The 17,591-nt window shown below is 39.4% G+C and overlaps 1 protein-coding gene across 2 annotated transcripts in view; it reads right to left on the reverse strand.

Annotated features, from left to right (window-relative positions):
* Nucleotides 1–17,591, reverse strand: part of LOC126471111 (myotubularin-related protein 14) — a 150,443-nt gene that overhangs the window by 19,451 nt on the left and 113,401 nt on the right. For both annotated transcript variants that reach the window (XM_050099192.1, XM_050099193.1), the window contains exons 8-9: nt 17,080–17,184; nt 6,416–6,502 (exon numbers count right to left, since the gene is read on the reverse strand). In XM_050099192.1, coding sequence (XP_049955149.1) covers nt 6,416–6,502; nt 17,080–17,184 — 192 coding nt within the window. The remainder of the gene's footprint in view (nt 1–6,415; nt 6,503–17,079; nt 17,185–17,591) is intronic.

A 17,591-nucleotide genomic window follows, 5' to 3' on the forward strand; every position in this document is an offset into this window, starting at 1 on the left:
CATAGTCACTCAATTTTTATGACTTACTAAGTAGTTCCAATTGCTTTGTCCTCTTAAGTCTTGACCAGTAAGGAACCATTTTGTAACCGCTTCATAGACTTTGAGGTACCAGCAAACCCTTCTACACCTTTATGAATATAGAAGGGGGACACTTTTCAAAATGTTACCACTTTCCTCTTGATCAGTTCACACACATTCCGATTTATGACTCCTTGAGCTCAGTTACTAAACAAAACTTGGTTATATGGATGACTAGCTTCCCTCATTTGTTTGGATGAGTGGCCGCAAGTATTCTCAGATGGTACACACATCAGGCTAGCAATTGATATGTCTGAGTTCCAGGGTTCCAGCTCGGTTAAACAAGCAGCTAGGGAACCAAGGGACCTACCAAACAAAGCCCCACTTGCCTCAGTAAGCCTTTTACAACTGAGGTGTGGCAGTTTCCCCAGAATTTACCCACTAATGACTATTCTACCTCAACAGCCACACACCTCATTGGTGCACAGCACAGCTTGAGACTGAGGATAGATTGTTCCCGCTAGTGAAAGCAGCCTTGTCACATACCAACCTTGCTGTGAACACTGCACAGTCTTTTATGTCAGTATGACAACCACAACAGTGGCACAACATGCAGCTGAGCACAACATGCTCGATTTCAATACTGCTTCACAACCTAGGCCATTTGGATCCATGTCTCGATCACCAGTTTCTCTGAATACTTAGATGGGAGTTATCCTTACGACACACACTCTGCTTCCGTAAACATCCTGTCCTCCATGCCCGGTAACCCGCTGTCCCCCCAGGTTCCCCTTCCTCTGTCCTGTAACCTTTCCTCAATTCAGCTTCCCACATGGCCTTCAGTGTGCACCACTCCCTACTGGTTCCGACAATTGTGCATCACATTCCTAACCCGCCTATCTCCCACCCCTGCCTTCCGTCTTTGTAGCTGGCAAACCAGCTGCCTCCATCCGAGACACTAGCCACCCACCCCAAAATCCACTCCTTGCATTCCACCTCCGCCCCCCCCCCCCCCCTCCCTCAACCCACCCCACCTGATATTATCCCCAGCACAACCTACTCCACCTGCGGAAATGCAGCATGGTATTGTTTGTCCAGCTGGCTCTCTCTCTGTGTGTGTGTGTGTGTGTGTGTGTGTGTGTGTGTGTGTGTGTTTCCTTCTCTATCTCAAAAAAGAATTAGTCCAAAAGCTAGCAGACTTCTTTTTTTCGTATGTGCTATCATTGACACAACACTTCTGCTTTTTGGCGAGTGATCCCTTTTAATCCAAAAATGTTTGCATAGTTACATTTTGTAGACAAGAAGATAAAATCATTAAAACTTGTAAAATTCGCTAAATCCAACTCTGAATGTGACAAAAGTATTGGAGAGGACCTGTCAATCACCTCCAAGTTTCAATCAGAATCAAGTCTTGAGATGTTTGCCTTCTTAATCTAATTTCTGTAGTTGAAAGGAATTGAAAGTAATATAATGTAAATCTTCTACATGGTTTGAAATGTAAATTTTCCCCATGATCCTAAATGGAAATGATGCCACTCAATAACTGAATGTCTGGGCTCCATACAATCTCAGTCCCATTAGTTTTTTTCACAGAAGTGATTAATAGCAGTCATTACCTACCTTTGGGTTGAATATCAGTGACTAGTGTGTCTTGTAAAGATTAGGTTATATGTATGTTTTCTTCCACGGATTCTTAGTGAACCGATCCTCCAAGGGTGTGGAACCCATTGTAACCAAAGTATACACAAAACATATTTAAAAAAGAACTGCTAGTGTTTTTTCTACAGATTGTAAGTGAAATTGGGTGTGAGATATTTTAGACATATACTGGGAGGAAATCTCTGACTTCTGAACTGCATGTCTTTTCAAAGTTTAGTGCCACAGAATTGTCTAGTAGCCATTTATTAACGTCTATGAAAATTTCAATCTCTCCAAAACTATTCTTAATTTAGTAGTAGTAGTAGTAGTAGTAGTAGTATCAGCAGCAGCAGCTTTATTCATCTGTAGATCTCTTTTTACAAGGATGTAGGACATGTCAAATTATTTACAAGTTTAGACCACTTTAAAATAAGCTAATTTGTATACATATATATATTTACAGGCTTCTAGTTAGAGACAATCATTAGATTTACTCCTGGTATACAATACTTTTTTTTTTTACAAATAACTTATTAAATAACGTAATGCCACACTGTTCACTAATATCTCACCATCAGTCACTGCACACACACACACACACACACACACACACACACACACACACTGGTGATCTCTGGGCCATTTTCTGTACTGCAACTTCCCATTTGCTGTCCTGAAAAACTGAGTTAGAATTCCTTCATAATGAGTGAGATGTAGAGCTCAGAAAGAGGAAGAGGTGTTAGTATTGTGCTATGCATAGAAAGGAAAAATGAAGGAAAAAAACAAAGTGAAGGTGTTATGTGGAATGTTGGATGTTTTAACATTTTTTATCAAATGCCTACTCTGTTTTATCTAAGTAATCCTCCAATGTATAAAATGGATTGCATAACATGTACTTTTTAACTGCCTTTTTAAATAAGTGTATTTTTGGAATTTCTTTAATCTCTTTTGGTAATTTATTGTACAGTTTTATTCCTTGGTAGAAAATGCTGTTCTGAGTTTTATGTTTATGTTTTCTTGGTAAATGTAAGTTGAGTCTATTCCTTGTAGCAAGGTTATGGACAGTGCTGTTTGTGCAGTAATTACCAATGTTATTTTTGATGCGTACAACTGACTGGTAAATGTATTCACACAGAGCAGTTAAAATCCCCAGTGTTTTGAACATATCTTTACAATGAGCTCGACTAGTATTTTTGGTTATTATTCTTATGGCTCTTTTCTGGAGTTTGAAAATTGTGTTCAGATTTTGTGTGTTCGTTCCCCAAAAAAGAATGCCATAACTAAGAATTGAGTGTACATATGGATAATATGTAACTAAAAGACACTGCATGTTACACACTGACTATAGGATCCCAAGGGCATAACATGCTGATGACATTCTGTTTGCAAGTACCTTTGTGTGTTCACACCACTTCAATTGAGAATCAATATTCATTCCTAGAAATTTTGCATTTGTTACACAGTCTATAGAGGTGCCATCTACATTTAATTTAACATCGTTATTTTTCCTCTTCAAACTGAAATTCATGGCATTAGTTTTCTTTATGTTCAATGTCACTTTATTGCTTATTGACCAATCAAACTTCTTTGAAAATTTCATTTGCTTTCTCGGCAAGGAGTTCTCTTGTTTTCTCAGTGACTATAATACTGCTGTCATCAGTGAAGGGAATTTTTTCACCATGAGTAACACTACCGGGAAAGTCAATTATGTATATCAGGTACAGTATTGGTCCTAATATTCTACCTTGCGGAATCCCTATATTAATGTCTTTTGATTCTGATAAGTGTTTTACCAAGTGTTTAGATATATTTGAAGTGTGTGTTATCTCCGCTCTTTGTACCCTATCTGTTAGGTACGATCGAAACCAGTCATTAGCTACCCCTCTTATTCCTAATGCTTCTAATTTATTTAATAGAATCTTGTGGTTGACTGTATCAAAGGCATTATAAAGATTCAAAAATATGCCTGACACACTCATCTTTATCAAGAGCATCAAGTACAACTTTTGTGAATTCTACTACTGCTGACTCTGTATTTTTTGCCACTTCGGAAACCAAACTGTGAGTTGCTTAAAAGATTGTATTTATTCAGGTAATTCATTAATCTGTCTTTCATAATTTCTTCTTTTATTTTTTGAGAATGCTGACAGCAGGGAAATGGGCCGGTAATTTTCTATGTCTTCTGCATTACCTTTCTTAAGCAAAGGTACAACTCTGGCCTGTTTTAACTGCTCTGGAAATGTCCCCGATGTGAAGGATTCATGTATTATATTTGTTAAGGGGTCTTGTATAATCCCTCTGCATTGTTTCAGTTCACACATTGGTACTTCATCTAAGCCTACTGGCTTTTTACTTTTTAGTTTTTGAACAGTTTTATTGACTTCACTCTCTGTGGTTGAAAGTAACATCATTGTATTAAGTGCAACGTTATTTACTGGTGTTGCATTTGTTTTGGGGAATTTTTGTTGTAACTTCTCTGCAATACTTGAAAAATGCTCGTTTACATAGTTTGCTAAGTGTTGTGGATCATTTATTACCTTTTCTCCCTCCCTTAGCAGTATGTTATTCTGTGTTTGTTTGCCTATCCACATATACTTTTTTATAACATCCCAGACTGCTTCGCTTTTATTCTCTGCATTATACATTATTTTGTCATTAAATGACTTTCTTGCAACAATCAGCACCTTCCTATAGATCTTTTGTATCTATGACAGAAATTTGAGAATTTTGGATCATTGCGAATCTTTTTCATGGAATTGAGGTGTTTAAGTGTTTGGGAGGACTTCTTAATACCTGCTGTTATCCATCTGTTTTTGTGAGATGTTGATACAGACACACATACCGGGTGATCAAAAAGTCAGTATAAATTTGAAAACTTAATAAACCATGGAATAATGTAGACAGAGAGGTAAAAATTGACACACGTGCTTAGAATGACATGGGGTTTTATTGGGGGGGGGGGGGGGGGGGGGAAGAGGTATTGCTAGACGCGTGAAAGATCTCTTGCGCGCGTCGTTTGGTGATGTGGTGATGATCGTGTGCTCAGCTGCCACTTTCGTCATGCTTGGCCTCCCAGGTCCCCAGACCTCAGTCCGTGTGATTATTGGCTTTGGGATTACCTGAAATCGCAAGTGTATCGTGATTGACTGACATCTCTAGGGATGCTGAAAGACAACATCCGACGCCAATGCCTCACCATAACTCCGGACATGCTTTACAGTGCTGTTCACAACATTATGCCTCGACTACAGCTATTGCTGAGGAACGATGGTGGACATATTGAGCATTTTCTGTAAAGAACATCATCTTTGCTTTGTCTTACTTTGCTATGCCAATTATTACTATTCTGATCAGATGAAGCGCCATCTCTCGGACATTTTTTGAACTTTTGTATTTTTTTGGTTCTAATAAAACCTCATGTCATTCCAAGCATGTGTGTCAATTTGTACCTCTCTATCTACATTATTCCGCGATTTATTCAGTTTTCAAATTTATACTGACTTTTTGATCACCCTGTACTTCTGGAAATTCCTTTTCAAAGCTCACTACTACTACTACTACTACTACTACTACTAATTTGCAAATTATTGCAATGACTGCATCAGCTGAAAACAAAACAAACTTGGCATATAAGTTATTGACGGAAGTTCATCAATATATGCAAGAGAAAGTAAGGGCCCTCCGATGGAAATTTTTGGGATACCATATGTAATTAATTCCCAGTTCAACAAAGACTGATAGCTTAACACAGGACTCTTTCCTACTGACACATTTACTTTCCCATCAGAGAGATGCAATTTGAACCATTTTGTGACCTTTCTGTACAGTGTAATATTCTAAGTTACTAAAATGGATAATTTGATTTACACAGTCAAATGCCTCTGACAGGTCATAAAATGTGCCATTATGGATAATGGAAAGATGAAGCGTTGTGGGAAGCTGCCGGGGGAGGTGTTTGTTCCATGACAACCTTTCAGCTCATTCTGCACAAAGCAGTCTCACACATGCAGCTCCTTTGGAGTATCAAATTTTACCTCATCTCCCACATTTTCCTAGAATGGCACCCAGTGATTTCATCATCATTCCTGAGATGCACAAATCATTTTGAGGTAGGCATTTCCAGAATGATGACCAAGTATTTTCCAGATGCAACATTTCTCAAAACAGCCAATATACAGAATTCTAAAGGTAGGGTCTTTAACTTTTTGCCCAATATACTTGTATGTTCTTGAAGTCGAGTAGTTCACAAACTCAAAATATACATAAAAAGTGTGAAGAATAATACTGCAAGCAAGGACCAAAAACTAACTGAAGACTATTTCCACACTATAACACCAAAGAAACAACCCCTGATAACACAGTATTTTCATGAAAGGAATGGTTAGCACATCTTGTCGCACTGTTCATTGCAACTTGTCTACTGTATGCTACGGTATATTTATTACTATTTGAATTATTTGCTACAGTTGTTCCACACATGCATATATAACTATATTCAGTCACTTATGAATACAAAAGGTTTGAAAACTGACGCAAGTTCAAAACCAGTCACTATTAATAAATAAAGGAGACTTCTTAATGCAACTTGCAATGGTATTCCAACCATTTCTTTCATTGAAGATACAGTTGTGGATCCAATTCACCCCCCTGAATGCTGGAGATTGGTAAACTATGCTTTTTTTACATTTTATTTATAGAGCCATTCTGAATTTGTATGATTTTTTAAAAATATATAGCATTAAACAGTTCAAACACTTACAGTGAAGTATCAGAAGACACACTGACAGAGAAACAATCATCATCAATAATAGTTGTACTGGAATCAGCAGATGTCGTTTCTTCATACCTAAACAGAAACACAAAAATTTCATGAGATTTAGGTCAACAGTTTATGAACAATATACGAGTATGTAGCTAATGTAAGTATGTACATACGGTCTAAGAAAAGATTTTTTCACACAGTTGCATTTATTTTCCTTTTCAAATGTAATGTCTATTATACATAATGGATCTCTTTTTACACAACAATTATTGTTTAGTTGTTTTCCCCCATCTAATGTGAACTGAAATTTATGAGAGTGGTGCACTACACACATTTTTCTCTTTTCAACAAAGCATCTTCAGTGATGGTGTGCTGCGTATTTTTCTTTCCTTTTATTTTATTTTCGCATGTATACTACATAATAGAAAATAAAAAAGACAGGACCCAGATAAGTTAAGAGAAACAAAGGTTGTTCAGAGTTTTCAAATGAAGCAAGCAAAATGGAATACAGAACTAAAAAAACTTTAAGACAATATTATGAAAATGGAAGAGGAAGTATATGAAGATGAGGTACGAGGTATGATACTGCGAGAAGAATTTGACATAGCACTGAGAGATCTAAGTTGCAAACAAGGCACCTGGAATAGATGGCATTACTTGAGGAAACCAACTGTAACAAATCTATTTCACGTGGGGTGCAATACATACCAGACTGCAGTCTTTGAGGAGAATGAAATAATTTTAATTCCAAAGAAAGCTTAATAAGTCACTACTAAATGCTAACTAAAATTATTTGTAGAAGATTGCAAAAACTGGTAGAATCCAACCTTGGAGAAGATCAGTTTGGGTTCTAGAGCAATGCAGAATCATGTGAAGCAATATTGGCCCTGCAAGTTATCTTAGAAGATAGGTAGAGGAAAGACAGGCCTACATTTACAAAATTTGTAAATTTAGAGAAATCTTTTGTGAATGTTGACTCAAAAACACAGGGAGTGATAGGCATTCTACAACTTGTACAGAATGCAGAATGTGAAGACAGGAAGGGGGGGGGGGGGGGGCAATAGTTGAGAAAGGAGTGAGTCGGGGTTCTGGCAGGTACAATGAATATCTCTACACTGAGCAAGCAGAAAAGGAAATGAAGGAGAAATTCGGGAAGTTGTAGTTTGCAGGTGACACTGTAATTCTGTCAGAGACAGCAAAGGCCTTTAACATCAGTTGAGCAGAATGTAGATTCTCTTCATAAGATGTAATGACATGAATATCAACAAGAGTGAATTAAAGGTAATGGATGTAGTGTGATTAAATCAAGCAATTCTGAGCGAATTAGAAGAAGCAGTTGTCAATTATACATTAAAAGTAGCAGCTAGGCATTACTATTAGGGCAAAAATAATAAATTTTGATGACTTAATGTAGATAAGATATCAAATTCAGATTGGCAATAGCAAGGAAACATTTTTGAGGGAGAGAAAGTGGTTAACATCAATTATAAATTTAAGTGTTGGGGAGTATTTTCTGAAGGTATTTGTATGGAATGTAACCTTGTACGGAAGTGAAATGTGGACAGCAGACAGTTCAGACAAGAAAAGAAAACAAGCTTTTGAAATATGCTACAGAAGAATGCCGAAGATTAGCTGGGGAGATCAGATAACTAATGAAGAGATAATGAATCTAACTGAGAAAGAAATTTATGGTGAAACTTCGCTACAATAAGAGATCAGTTGATAGGACACATCCTGAGGCATCAAGGAATTTTCAGTTTGGTAATGGAGGAAGTGTGAGAGGTATAAATTTTACAGGGAGACCAAGCCTTGACTACAGTAAGCAAGTTCAAATGGATGCACGTTGCAGTAGTTATTTAGCAATGAATAAGGTTGCAAAGTATAACTAACGTGTAGAGTCTTGTTAAACCAGTCTCTGGACTGTAACCCACAACATCATATGTGTCACATTTTGATTCTTATACTAGGGTTGGAACTTTAGTAGTGGCAACTATTTATTTACAGCTCATACAAAATAGATACATGTTTCAAAGTTTTACTGACCTTCAAAGTAGTCCTCAGCATTGTGTATAACCCACTGCCAGTCGTAGGATACTCTTAGTAGTGCCAGCTTGCACTGTACGTGATTGAGCATTGTCCTGCAAAATGATGGTCAGAGTCTGCAGAAAGTGTCATTACTTCTGCCTCTAAGCTGGTTGTAGGATGTGTTCCAAAAACGAACAGCATAGAGACAGAAGTGATGACACTTTCTGCAGGACTTTAACATCATTTTGCAGGACAATGCTCAAGCATGTAAAGTGCAAGTTGTTACTCATTTGTATGACTGATGGGGCTGCTAAGTGTTATACCACCTACTGCACTCCCCTGACTTAAGCCCTTGTGAGTTCAACTCTATTTCTAAACTGAAGGCAACACTTTACGGCATTCGCTTCAGAACTGCTACAAATTCGTCAGGCAATAGACCGCGCCGCTCGAACTGTCAACACAACTGGCACTGCTAAGAGTATTCTACGACTTCCACATCACTGGCAATGGGTTTTACACAGTGCTGGTGACTACTTGGAATGTCTGTAAAACTTTGAAACACTTATCTATTTTGTACGAGCTGTAAATAAATAGTTGCCATTATTAAAGTTCCAATCCTCGTGTAACTAAAAACATTTTTTTGAAATGCGAATTAAGAAAACAGAGAAAAATGCTGACATTCCAGGTGAGGCAGTCTTCACTTACAGGACAGAGGCCATGTTATATGGGGGCAAGGTCAAGTTTATAGGGAAATTAAAAATATCTTTGGTACAACTTCAGCTGGTCAGCCTGCATTCCTCATTAATATCTTGGATTGGTGGTGTGATGAAACACCAAATTATTGTATCTCCATTTCTGAGATACTATTCACACATCAGAAAAAGTTGGAACTTAAAGACAATGGTACTGCACATACAGTGTTTTTATGAGAACCAATTCTGACACTGCATTTAAGGAAATGAAGGAAACAGTAACCACACACTTCTCAACAGCCTGTGACCACTGGACTGTGACATCTTCAAACAATCACACTTAGTTTTGGAACTTAGTTGGAACACTGCAGTAATAAAGCCATGTTTAAATGCCAATAACGATGATGTTTAAATAACAAGACTCATTACTTTTGAATTTGGAGAGCACATCTTTGCACCATAGGACATAACGCGCCATTTTCTCCTCTATCAAGGGGAAAGGAGTGTGTAGTCTCTCTCTCTCTCTCTCTCTCTCTCTCTCTCTCTCTCTCTCTCTCCCCATCTCTCTCTCCCTCTCCCCCAGTTTTTCTGTATTGGAGCTATATTTATGCAATGGCATATGGACAAGGTCAACTTAACCGTGGAATGCCTTTAAGACTGAGGTTATTCCTTTGAAACATACTAACTATGGCAGAATGATGTAGATGGGGGAAATACACTATGTGATCAAAAGTATCTGGACACCCCCAAAACCATACATTTTTCATATTACGTGCACTGTGCTGCCACCTACTGCCAGGTACTCCATATCAGCAACCTCAGTAGTCATTAGACATTGTGAGAGAGCAGAATGGGGCACTCCGTGGAACTCCAAATGTGATCAGGTGATTGGGTGTCACTTGTGTCATTCGTCTGTACGCAAGATTTCCACACTCCTAAACATCCCTAGGTCCACTGTTTCCAATGTGATAGTGAAGTGGAAATGTGAAGGGGCACGTACAACACAAAAGTGTGCAGGCTGACCTCGTCTGTTGACTGATAAAGACTGCCGACAGTTGAAGAGGGTCGTAATGTGTAATAGGCAGACATCTATCCAGATCCTCTCACAGGAATTCCAAACTGCATCAGGATCCACTACAAGTACTATGACAGTTAGGCAGGAGGTGGGAAAAGTTGGATTTCATGGTTGAGCGGCTGCTCATAAGCCACACATCACGCCGGTAAATGCCAAACGACACCTGGCTTGATGCAAGGAGCGTAAACATTGGATGGTTAAACAGTGGAAAACGTTGTGTAGAGTGAAGAATCATGGTATACAATGTGGCGATCCGATGGCAGGGTGTGGGTATGGCAAATGCCCACAGTGAACATCATCTGCCAGCGTGTGTAGTGTCAACAGTAAAATTCAGAGGCAGTGATGTTATGGTGTGGTGTGGTCATGTTTTTCATGGAGGGGTTTGCACTCCTTGTTGTTTTGCGTTTCACTATTGCAGCACAGGCCTACCTGGATGTTTTAAGCACCTTCTTGCTTCCCACTGTTGAAGAGCAATTTGGGGATGGCAACTGCATCTATCAACACAATCGAGCACCTGTTCATAATGCACAGCCTGTAGCGGAGTGATTACATGACAATAACATCTCTGTAATGGACTGGCCTGCACAGAGTCCTGACCTGAATCCTACAGAACACCTTTGGGATGTTTTGGAATGCCGACTTCGTGCCAGGCCTCACCAACTGACATCGATGCCTCTCCTCAGTGCAGCACTCTGTGAAGAATGGGCTGTCATTCCCCAAGAAACCTTCCAGCACCTGATTGAACGTATGCCTGTGAGAGTGGAAGCTGTCATCAAGGCTAAGGGTGGGCCAACATGATATTGAATTCCAGCATTACCGATGGAGGGCACCACGAACTTTTAAGTCACTTTCAGCCAGGTGTCCGGATAGTTTTTGTCACATTTTCTTTTTCCCCGTCTTCAGAGTTTACACAAAATTAAATACTACAAGGCAAATTACAACTGTGTATCAGATGGAAACTTGAATATCAGTTACTAACTTTCTAACCAATGCATTTCCTTTTAAAATATCAGTGCCGTCCTAGAAGATTCACTAGTAACTCCAGTTGCCACACGTCACTTGGTCCAGATTTCAGAGGAGATTCCGAACATGAAATGAGACTAGTGCTCGCTTTTGCTAGATGTTCTTATCCAATAGCAGGGTGGGTCCTCTGAGAATTTTGGGACATAGGGAAATAATCAGTTTCAAATTGAAATCCTTGGGGCATGTGGAGATAGCTTACTTGGACGGTCCCCATCTGGAAAAGACAGGCAACTAGGTTTGACACATTCTTAGGTTGTCACAAATGTTTTACCCACACAGTAGTCAAAACATTGCAAACATTTCCTTGAAGCACTGAATAACAGTTGATTTCCAATAAAAGGTGCACCGTAACATGCATTATCATTCTTCTTTCTTTTACTGTGAGATAGTTTGACACACTGATTAATCACTAATGTATTAGGTTGGTTCATAAGTTCGTAGTGTTTTTCATAAGTCTTATAAACACAACAGAGACTTTAGTCATCAATAATAGTGTCCCCTTTGCCAATTACAACAGTCTGCCAATACTGAAGTAACTTTTGATTCTGTGACTGTAGAAATCAGGTGGTTCCGAGATGAAGAACTCATTGAGCCATGTTCAGAGCACATTTTTATCTGGCAAGAAAGTTCCTTGATGGTTGTCTGATAGAGAGAGGAAAAGCTGAAAATCAGAAGGCACAAGATCAGGTGAAGAAGGTGAGTGTGGAATGATTTCGCAAATATTGTAAAAATACATCTACGTAAACTCATGAAAAGTTGTTTTTGAGTGTTTCAGAGAATGATAAGATGTGAAAAATGTGGTTGCACTGCAATGGCAAATTGACAGCATATCGAAACACAAGTTCACTAACTTAGGTTGCTGGTCTGAATCAAAGCTGAAAGAACATTTTAACTCATTTGTAAAATGAGTAAACAGTCCTCTCATATGAAAACAAAATCACAATCACAAAACTTCACCACACCGATCAGAAACAGAATAATATTGAGTTTTCCTTGCTGCTTTCATGCACTTACTTTTGCAATCATTGTTCACAAACATCGCGTTCAAAAAGATGTTGTCTAGTTAATGTGACCACACACTTTTTAATATATTAGAAACTACCTTTTTAACATTGCACTGTCTAATTAGGACCCTTATTGTTTAAACTTTTCCAGTTTCATCATCTTACATGAAGTAAGTCTGCTTCAGACGCTAACGTTAGTTTACACTCACAAACATCACAGCCCTTACATTTGCGTCACCTGAATGTTGCGCAAGCTTCGTATCTCACTGTATAACCTCATCGACCTACACCTCGTTGTATTGTGGACACATGTTTACATTTTCACTAATAGCAATGTCTTATAAAAAAGTGAATTGTTTGTTCACAAAGTAAATGCATTTATCTTCTGTCGCCTGTTTCTCACACTTAGTCTAACGTGAAGCTATGAATAATACATACCACAATCGACAAAACTGCTAAAATCAATTCTTGCTAACACTACTTTTGTATTTCGTGTAAAACTTTTAAAAATATTTGACCATACCAAGATTCGAACTTGGGACCTCTTGCCCTACAGTTGAATGCACTGTCCGTTGTGCCATGGAACACCTAATTGATGCACTATCTCTGCCGAATGGCTTCTGCATAGGCAACGAGCACCAAGTTTTACTAAGAATAATTTGTGCTTTGGATCCTAGCTCATGACTGATAGTTGACAATCTAGTTATAATATACAGACCCATTTCAGAAGTTCTACAATTCCTTAGTTTTGAGTGAGTTTAATGATGTTGCAGGAAGCAGGGAAAAGAATGTCCATCGTTGTACATATCCCTGCTCTAAATGGGTGAAGCATAAATGCATCAACTTTTGCAAGACTACCACTATCAGCATTCACAAAAATCCTTTCTATTGTTACTTATATGTTGTAATTGTTTTTTCCATCACTAAACAGCTAAACTGTTTGCAGTAAAAGTACATAAAAACCTTGTAACTTCAGCTAATGCTTTGAAGTCTGTCATAATCTCTTATAGTACTACATCAGTAAAAGACAAAGTGTTGGGACACCTATTTAGTGGAGATGGAATGTATCTTAATCTGGGAAAAATAAGTCATAACAGAGATTCCTATTTCCCAACTGATTTGTGAGAGGAACAGCTTTCTTGGAACCGGATTCTGTGACAGGCTCTTCATATACCAAGGCATGACCACTAGAATTATTGCAGAAAAACTTCACATTTTCAAAAAGCAAAAAGGATCCTTTGAGACATTGTCATACACTGATACTAGAAGTTACAGGATTAACACAATTATAGTACAAATTCAGGAAAATACTAGAAAAGTGACTGTATATGTACCCAAGGAACTCCCCAAATCTCACGACACCACTCTATGGCCAAGAAAGAGTACCTTGTAGTCGTTTGGAAAATTAGTAAGTTACAATCCCATTTATCTGACAAATTGTTCAACATTTTTAAAGGATCACCACTGTTTTTGTCGACTAAGAAGCCTGAAGGATCCATAAGGACACTTGCACGATTGGCTCTAGGACTTATGGAATGTAATGTCACAATGGCCTACAAAAACAGCCATAAATACAAGGCTGCTGATTTTTTATTTCTTTATTTTATAGATCTCTTAAAGGAATGCCTTGGAATGGTTGATACTGCAATCACTGCTGCATAAACAGATTCCAGTAGCAAAGAAATGCAATACCCAAAACTGTTGAAGACAGTGCAGGTCTTAGAAATGGAAAATGCCACTGAAGGAGAATTCTGATTAATGCCATAGAAGGAATAATGATTCAATGTGTAAGGAATGGATACTTGTCATCCATGGTCAGCCACAACTAACCATCCTGTGGTTTTTTCCCACCACACTACAACATTTGTTCGGCTGCGATTCCTGAAGAATCTTATTACAATAATCTGCAGGTATCATTGACCAAATTTCTATGGATCCATCAGGCAGAACATAAGCCAATGGAGGGTTTACCAGAGAGAAAATCATGTGTCTCAGGTACCCTGGAACACTAGAAACATCTGTAACTACAGTAGTTCTAGTCCACTAAATTATAATCATCTTCATGGAACATCAAATTGGAACTGAGTGTTCCACTGTCACCACAACTGTAACAACTGCTGAATCTTTATACATCACCAAGTCCCTTGAGGAAGACACGAATTTGAAGCTCAGAGCACCACATAACAGTTATATCCAACCATGGGAAAGTTTTTTAGTCCATATGATCAGAGGTATTTTTTTATTACAACATTTGCCACATACATCGTTTGAAAGCAGGTTTTAATGGGACATTGACAAGCATAGTCCCAACGTATGATGATGATGAGCAGAGACTGAAATATAATATTGCTCCTGACAAAATTTTGTGGCTATCACATCTAAATATGACAACAGTTTTGTCTTCTTGCTGAATGGCCGAGAGACCAAAATGCAGTGGGTACCCCAATCCTATTTCAAGGTGATGATAGAATAATAACATGACATGGCTCATCACTAAAACAAAAAAAAGCAAAACCATTGGCTTTTATAAGGACCTAGGATGCAAACAAAGAGAAAGAAAGGAAGACTTTGGGTAATACACTATCAACAATGAGATCATTACAGATGATACAGCATTAAAACAAAAGGCATTATAATTCCAAACACGAATCTGATAATGTCATGCCAATATTTTTTTGCCTATGAGGAAACTCATGTTATCAGAAAAATTAATAAAGTGGTGACACACATGAAATAAAAGACCATCTTTGTCTTATCTAGAAGGTGCTATCTGAGATCAAATCTGGAATGTGAAGACAAATGAGCACTGCTGATATAAAACCTTCGATGAGATTCAGATCCATGGTGTTGTAATTAGCATTGAAGAGATCTTTTATTTTCTCAGGAGGCGGCGCAATATTGCAGTCTACATTTTGCTCAGCGCATTGCAGCAATTACTCAGAACTGTCACAAAGGATCCAAGTGAGACTCACTCTTTGATAATACTTTTAATTCAACATTTGTGGATTCAGCACAAATCTATAACCAAACTGGATTATTCTAGAAACTTTGTATCAATTACTTTTATATAAATTTTGTGTATCTTCGAACTACGAGGGCTATCCACAAAGTACATTACATTTTCGTTTGTGTCCATTAGGGGCGATGCTAGCGCGGCCATCTTGGGTGTCATGGCATTCCGCCGCTCAGTCGGCACCCTGCCATGCTAGTGAGAGGTTCGTGCTGTACTCCGTTGACTTACTGTGACAGTTTGAAATGTCAGCATTAATTGAAAATGCTGCGAAGTGTGAAGTGCGTGCTGTAATAAGGTTTCTGCCTGCAAAAAACTGTACACCAATAGAAATCTATCGGCAGCTTTGTGAAGTGTATGGGGACATCATCACTGAAGGCGGAGTGCGTCAATGGGTCATAATATTTAAAAATGGCCGAACTAATGTTCACGACGAAGTGCGAAGTGGAAGACCCAGCATAGTGACTGCCGCACTTGTCGAAAAAGTCGATGCCGCGGTCCTTGAAAACGGTAATTTCACAATAACGGAACTCTCTATGAGTTTTCCACAAATTTCACGAAGTTTGTTGCACGAAATCATTACCGAAAAGCTTAGTTACCACAAGTTTTGTGCAAGATGGATACCAAAAATCTTGACAGAGATTCACAAAAATCAGTGAATGGCTGCAGTGTTAACGTTTTTGGAAGTTTACGAGAAAGATGGCGACTCATTACTTGATCGCAACATTACTGGTGACGAAACATTGGTTAAGCATGTGAACTGCGAGACAAAATTGCAGTCAATGCAGTGGGGGCACACAAATTCCCCCCAAAAACCCAAGAAATGTATGCAGACAATGTCGGCTAGGAAGGTAATGGTGACTGTCTTTTGGGACAAAAAAGGTGTGATTTTTGTGGATTTCCAGGAAAGAGGCACTACAATAAACTCTTAAAGGTATTGCCAAACTCTGCACAATCTCAGAAGAGCAATACAAAACAAGCGCAGGGGAAAGTTGGGCTCAAAGATCTTGCTGATTCACGACAACACCCGGGCCCACACAGCAAATGCCACTCGTGAAGTTCTCGAATCTTTTAAGTGGGAGTTGTTTCCTCATCCGCCGTACAGTCCCGACCTGGCACCAAGCGACGTCCACTTATTCCCAGCAATGAAGAAGTGGTTGGCTATGCAGCGTTTTGATGACGACGCACAGCTTCAAGAAGAGGTAACCACGTGGTAGAAGGCGCAGGCGGCCGAATTTTATGACGAAGGAATTTCCAAGCTCATCCATCGCTACTATAAGTGCCTTAATTTAAATGGCAACTATGTAGAATAGTAGTATTTAAGTGTGGCTTTCATCTGTATATAATCAAAAAATTTTCCAATACTTTATTTATTTTTAATTCCAAAGCGTAATGTACTTTGTGGATAGCCCTCATATAACACATTTTCATTCTCATTGCTGGTAATTATTAACACACAGATGATAACAGTGAACAATAGGAAACCAGGTGCAATAACCAGATATACGCGTAATGCCATCACATGGTTCTTTTACTGGTGATTCGAATAAGCTATCTTCTTAACTCAAAGCACGTGCCCCACCTACCCCCCCCAACCACACACACACTTACATATTTGACTCTCTCTCTCTCACACACACACACACACACACACACACACACACACACACACACACACACACACCCCCACTCACTCACTCACTCACTCACTCACTCACTCACTCTCTCTCTCTCTCTCTCTCTCTCCAAAGTTTAATCGTGTACATAAATGATAATATTTTGAACAATTTATTCATGATGAGTAATGTTCTTTTAAGGACAGTCTTGCTTACAATGGTGGTTGGTTGCCTGTTTGTGGTGCCGCCAGAAGAGATGAAGTATCAACTGTGGATGTTGCCGATCCACGCAGACTTCCTGTGCCAGAAATGAGTTGCCAACTGTAACATACAGAACAAAAATTTCACTTGATACAGCACATATGCATTTAATTACACAATACTCCACAATCGAGCACATTAACCACAAGGTGGAGGAGGCAAGGGGGGGGGGGGGGAGACAGAGGGGACGGGCGGTGGTGGAGACAGGGGACGGGGCAGGGGGGAAGGGGCAGGGGGGACGGGGCAGGCGGGAAGGGGCAGGGGGGACGGGGCAGGGGGGGGGGGGGACAGAGGTGACGGGCCAGGGGGGGGGGACAGAGGTGACGGGGCAGGGGCGGGCAGAGGTGACGGGGCAGGCGGGGTGACAGGGGGGACGAGGCAGGCGGGGTGACAGGGGGGACGAGGCATGGGGGGGGGACAGGGGGGACGAGGCATGGGTGGGGGACAGGGGGGACGAGGCATGGGTG

The sequence above is a fragment of the Schistocerca serialis genome, chromosome 3 (assembly GCF_023864345.2).
Source record: "Schistocerca serialis cubense isolate TAMUIC-IGC-003099 chromosome 3, iqSchSeri2.2, whole genome shotgun sequence".
NCBI classification, from domain to species: Eukaryota; Metazoa; Arthropoda; class Insecta; order Orthoptera; family Acrididae; genus Schistocerca; species Schistocerca serialis.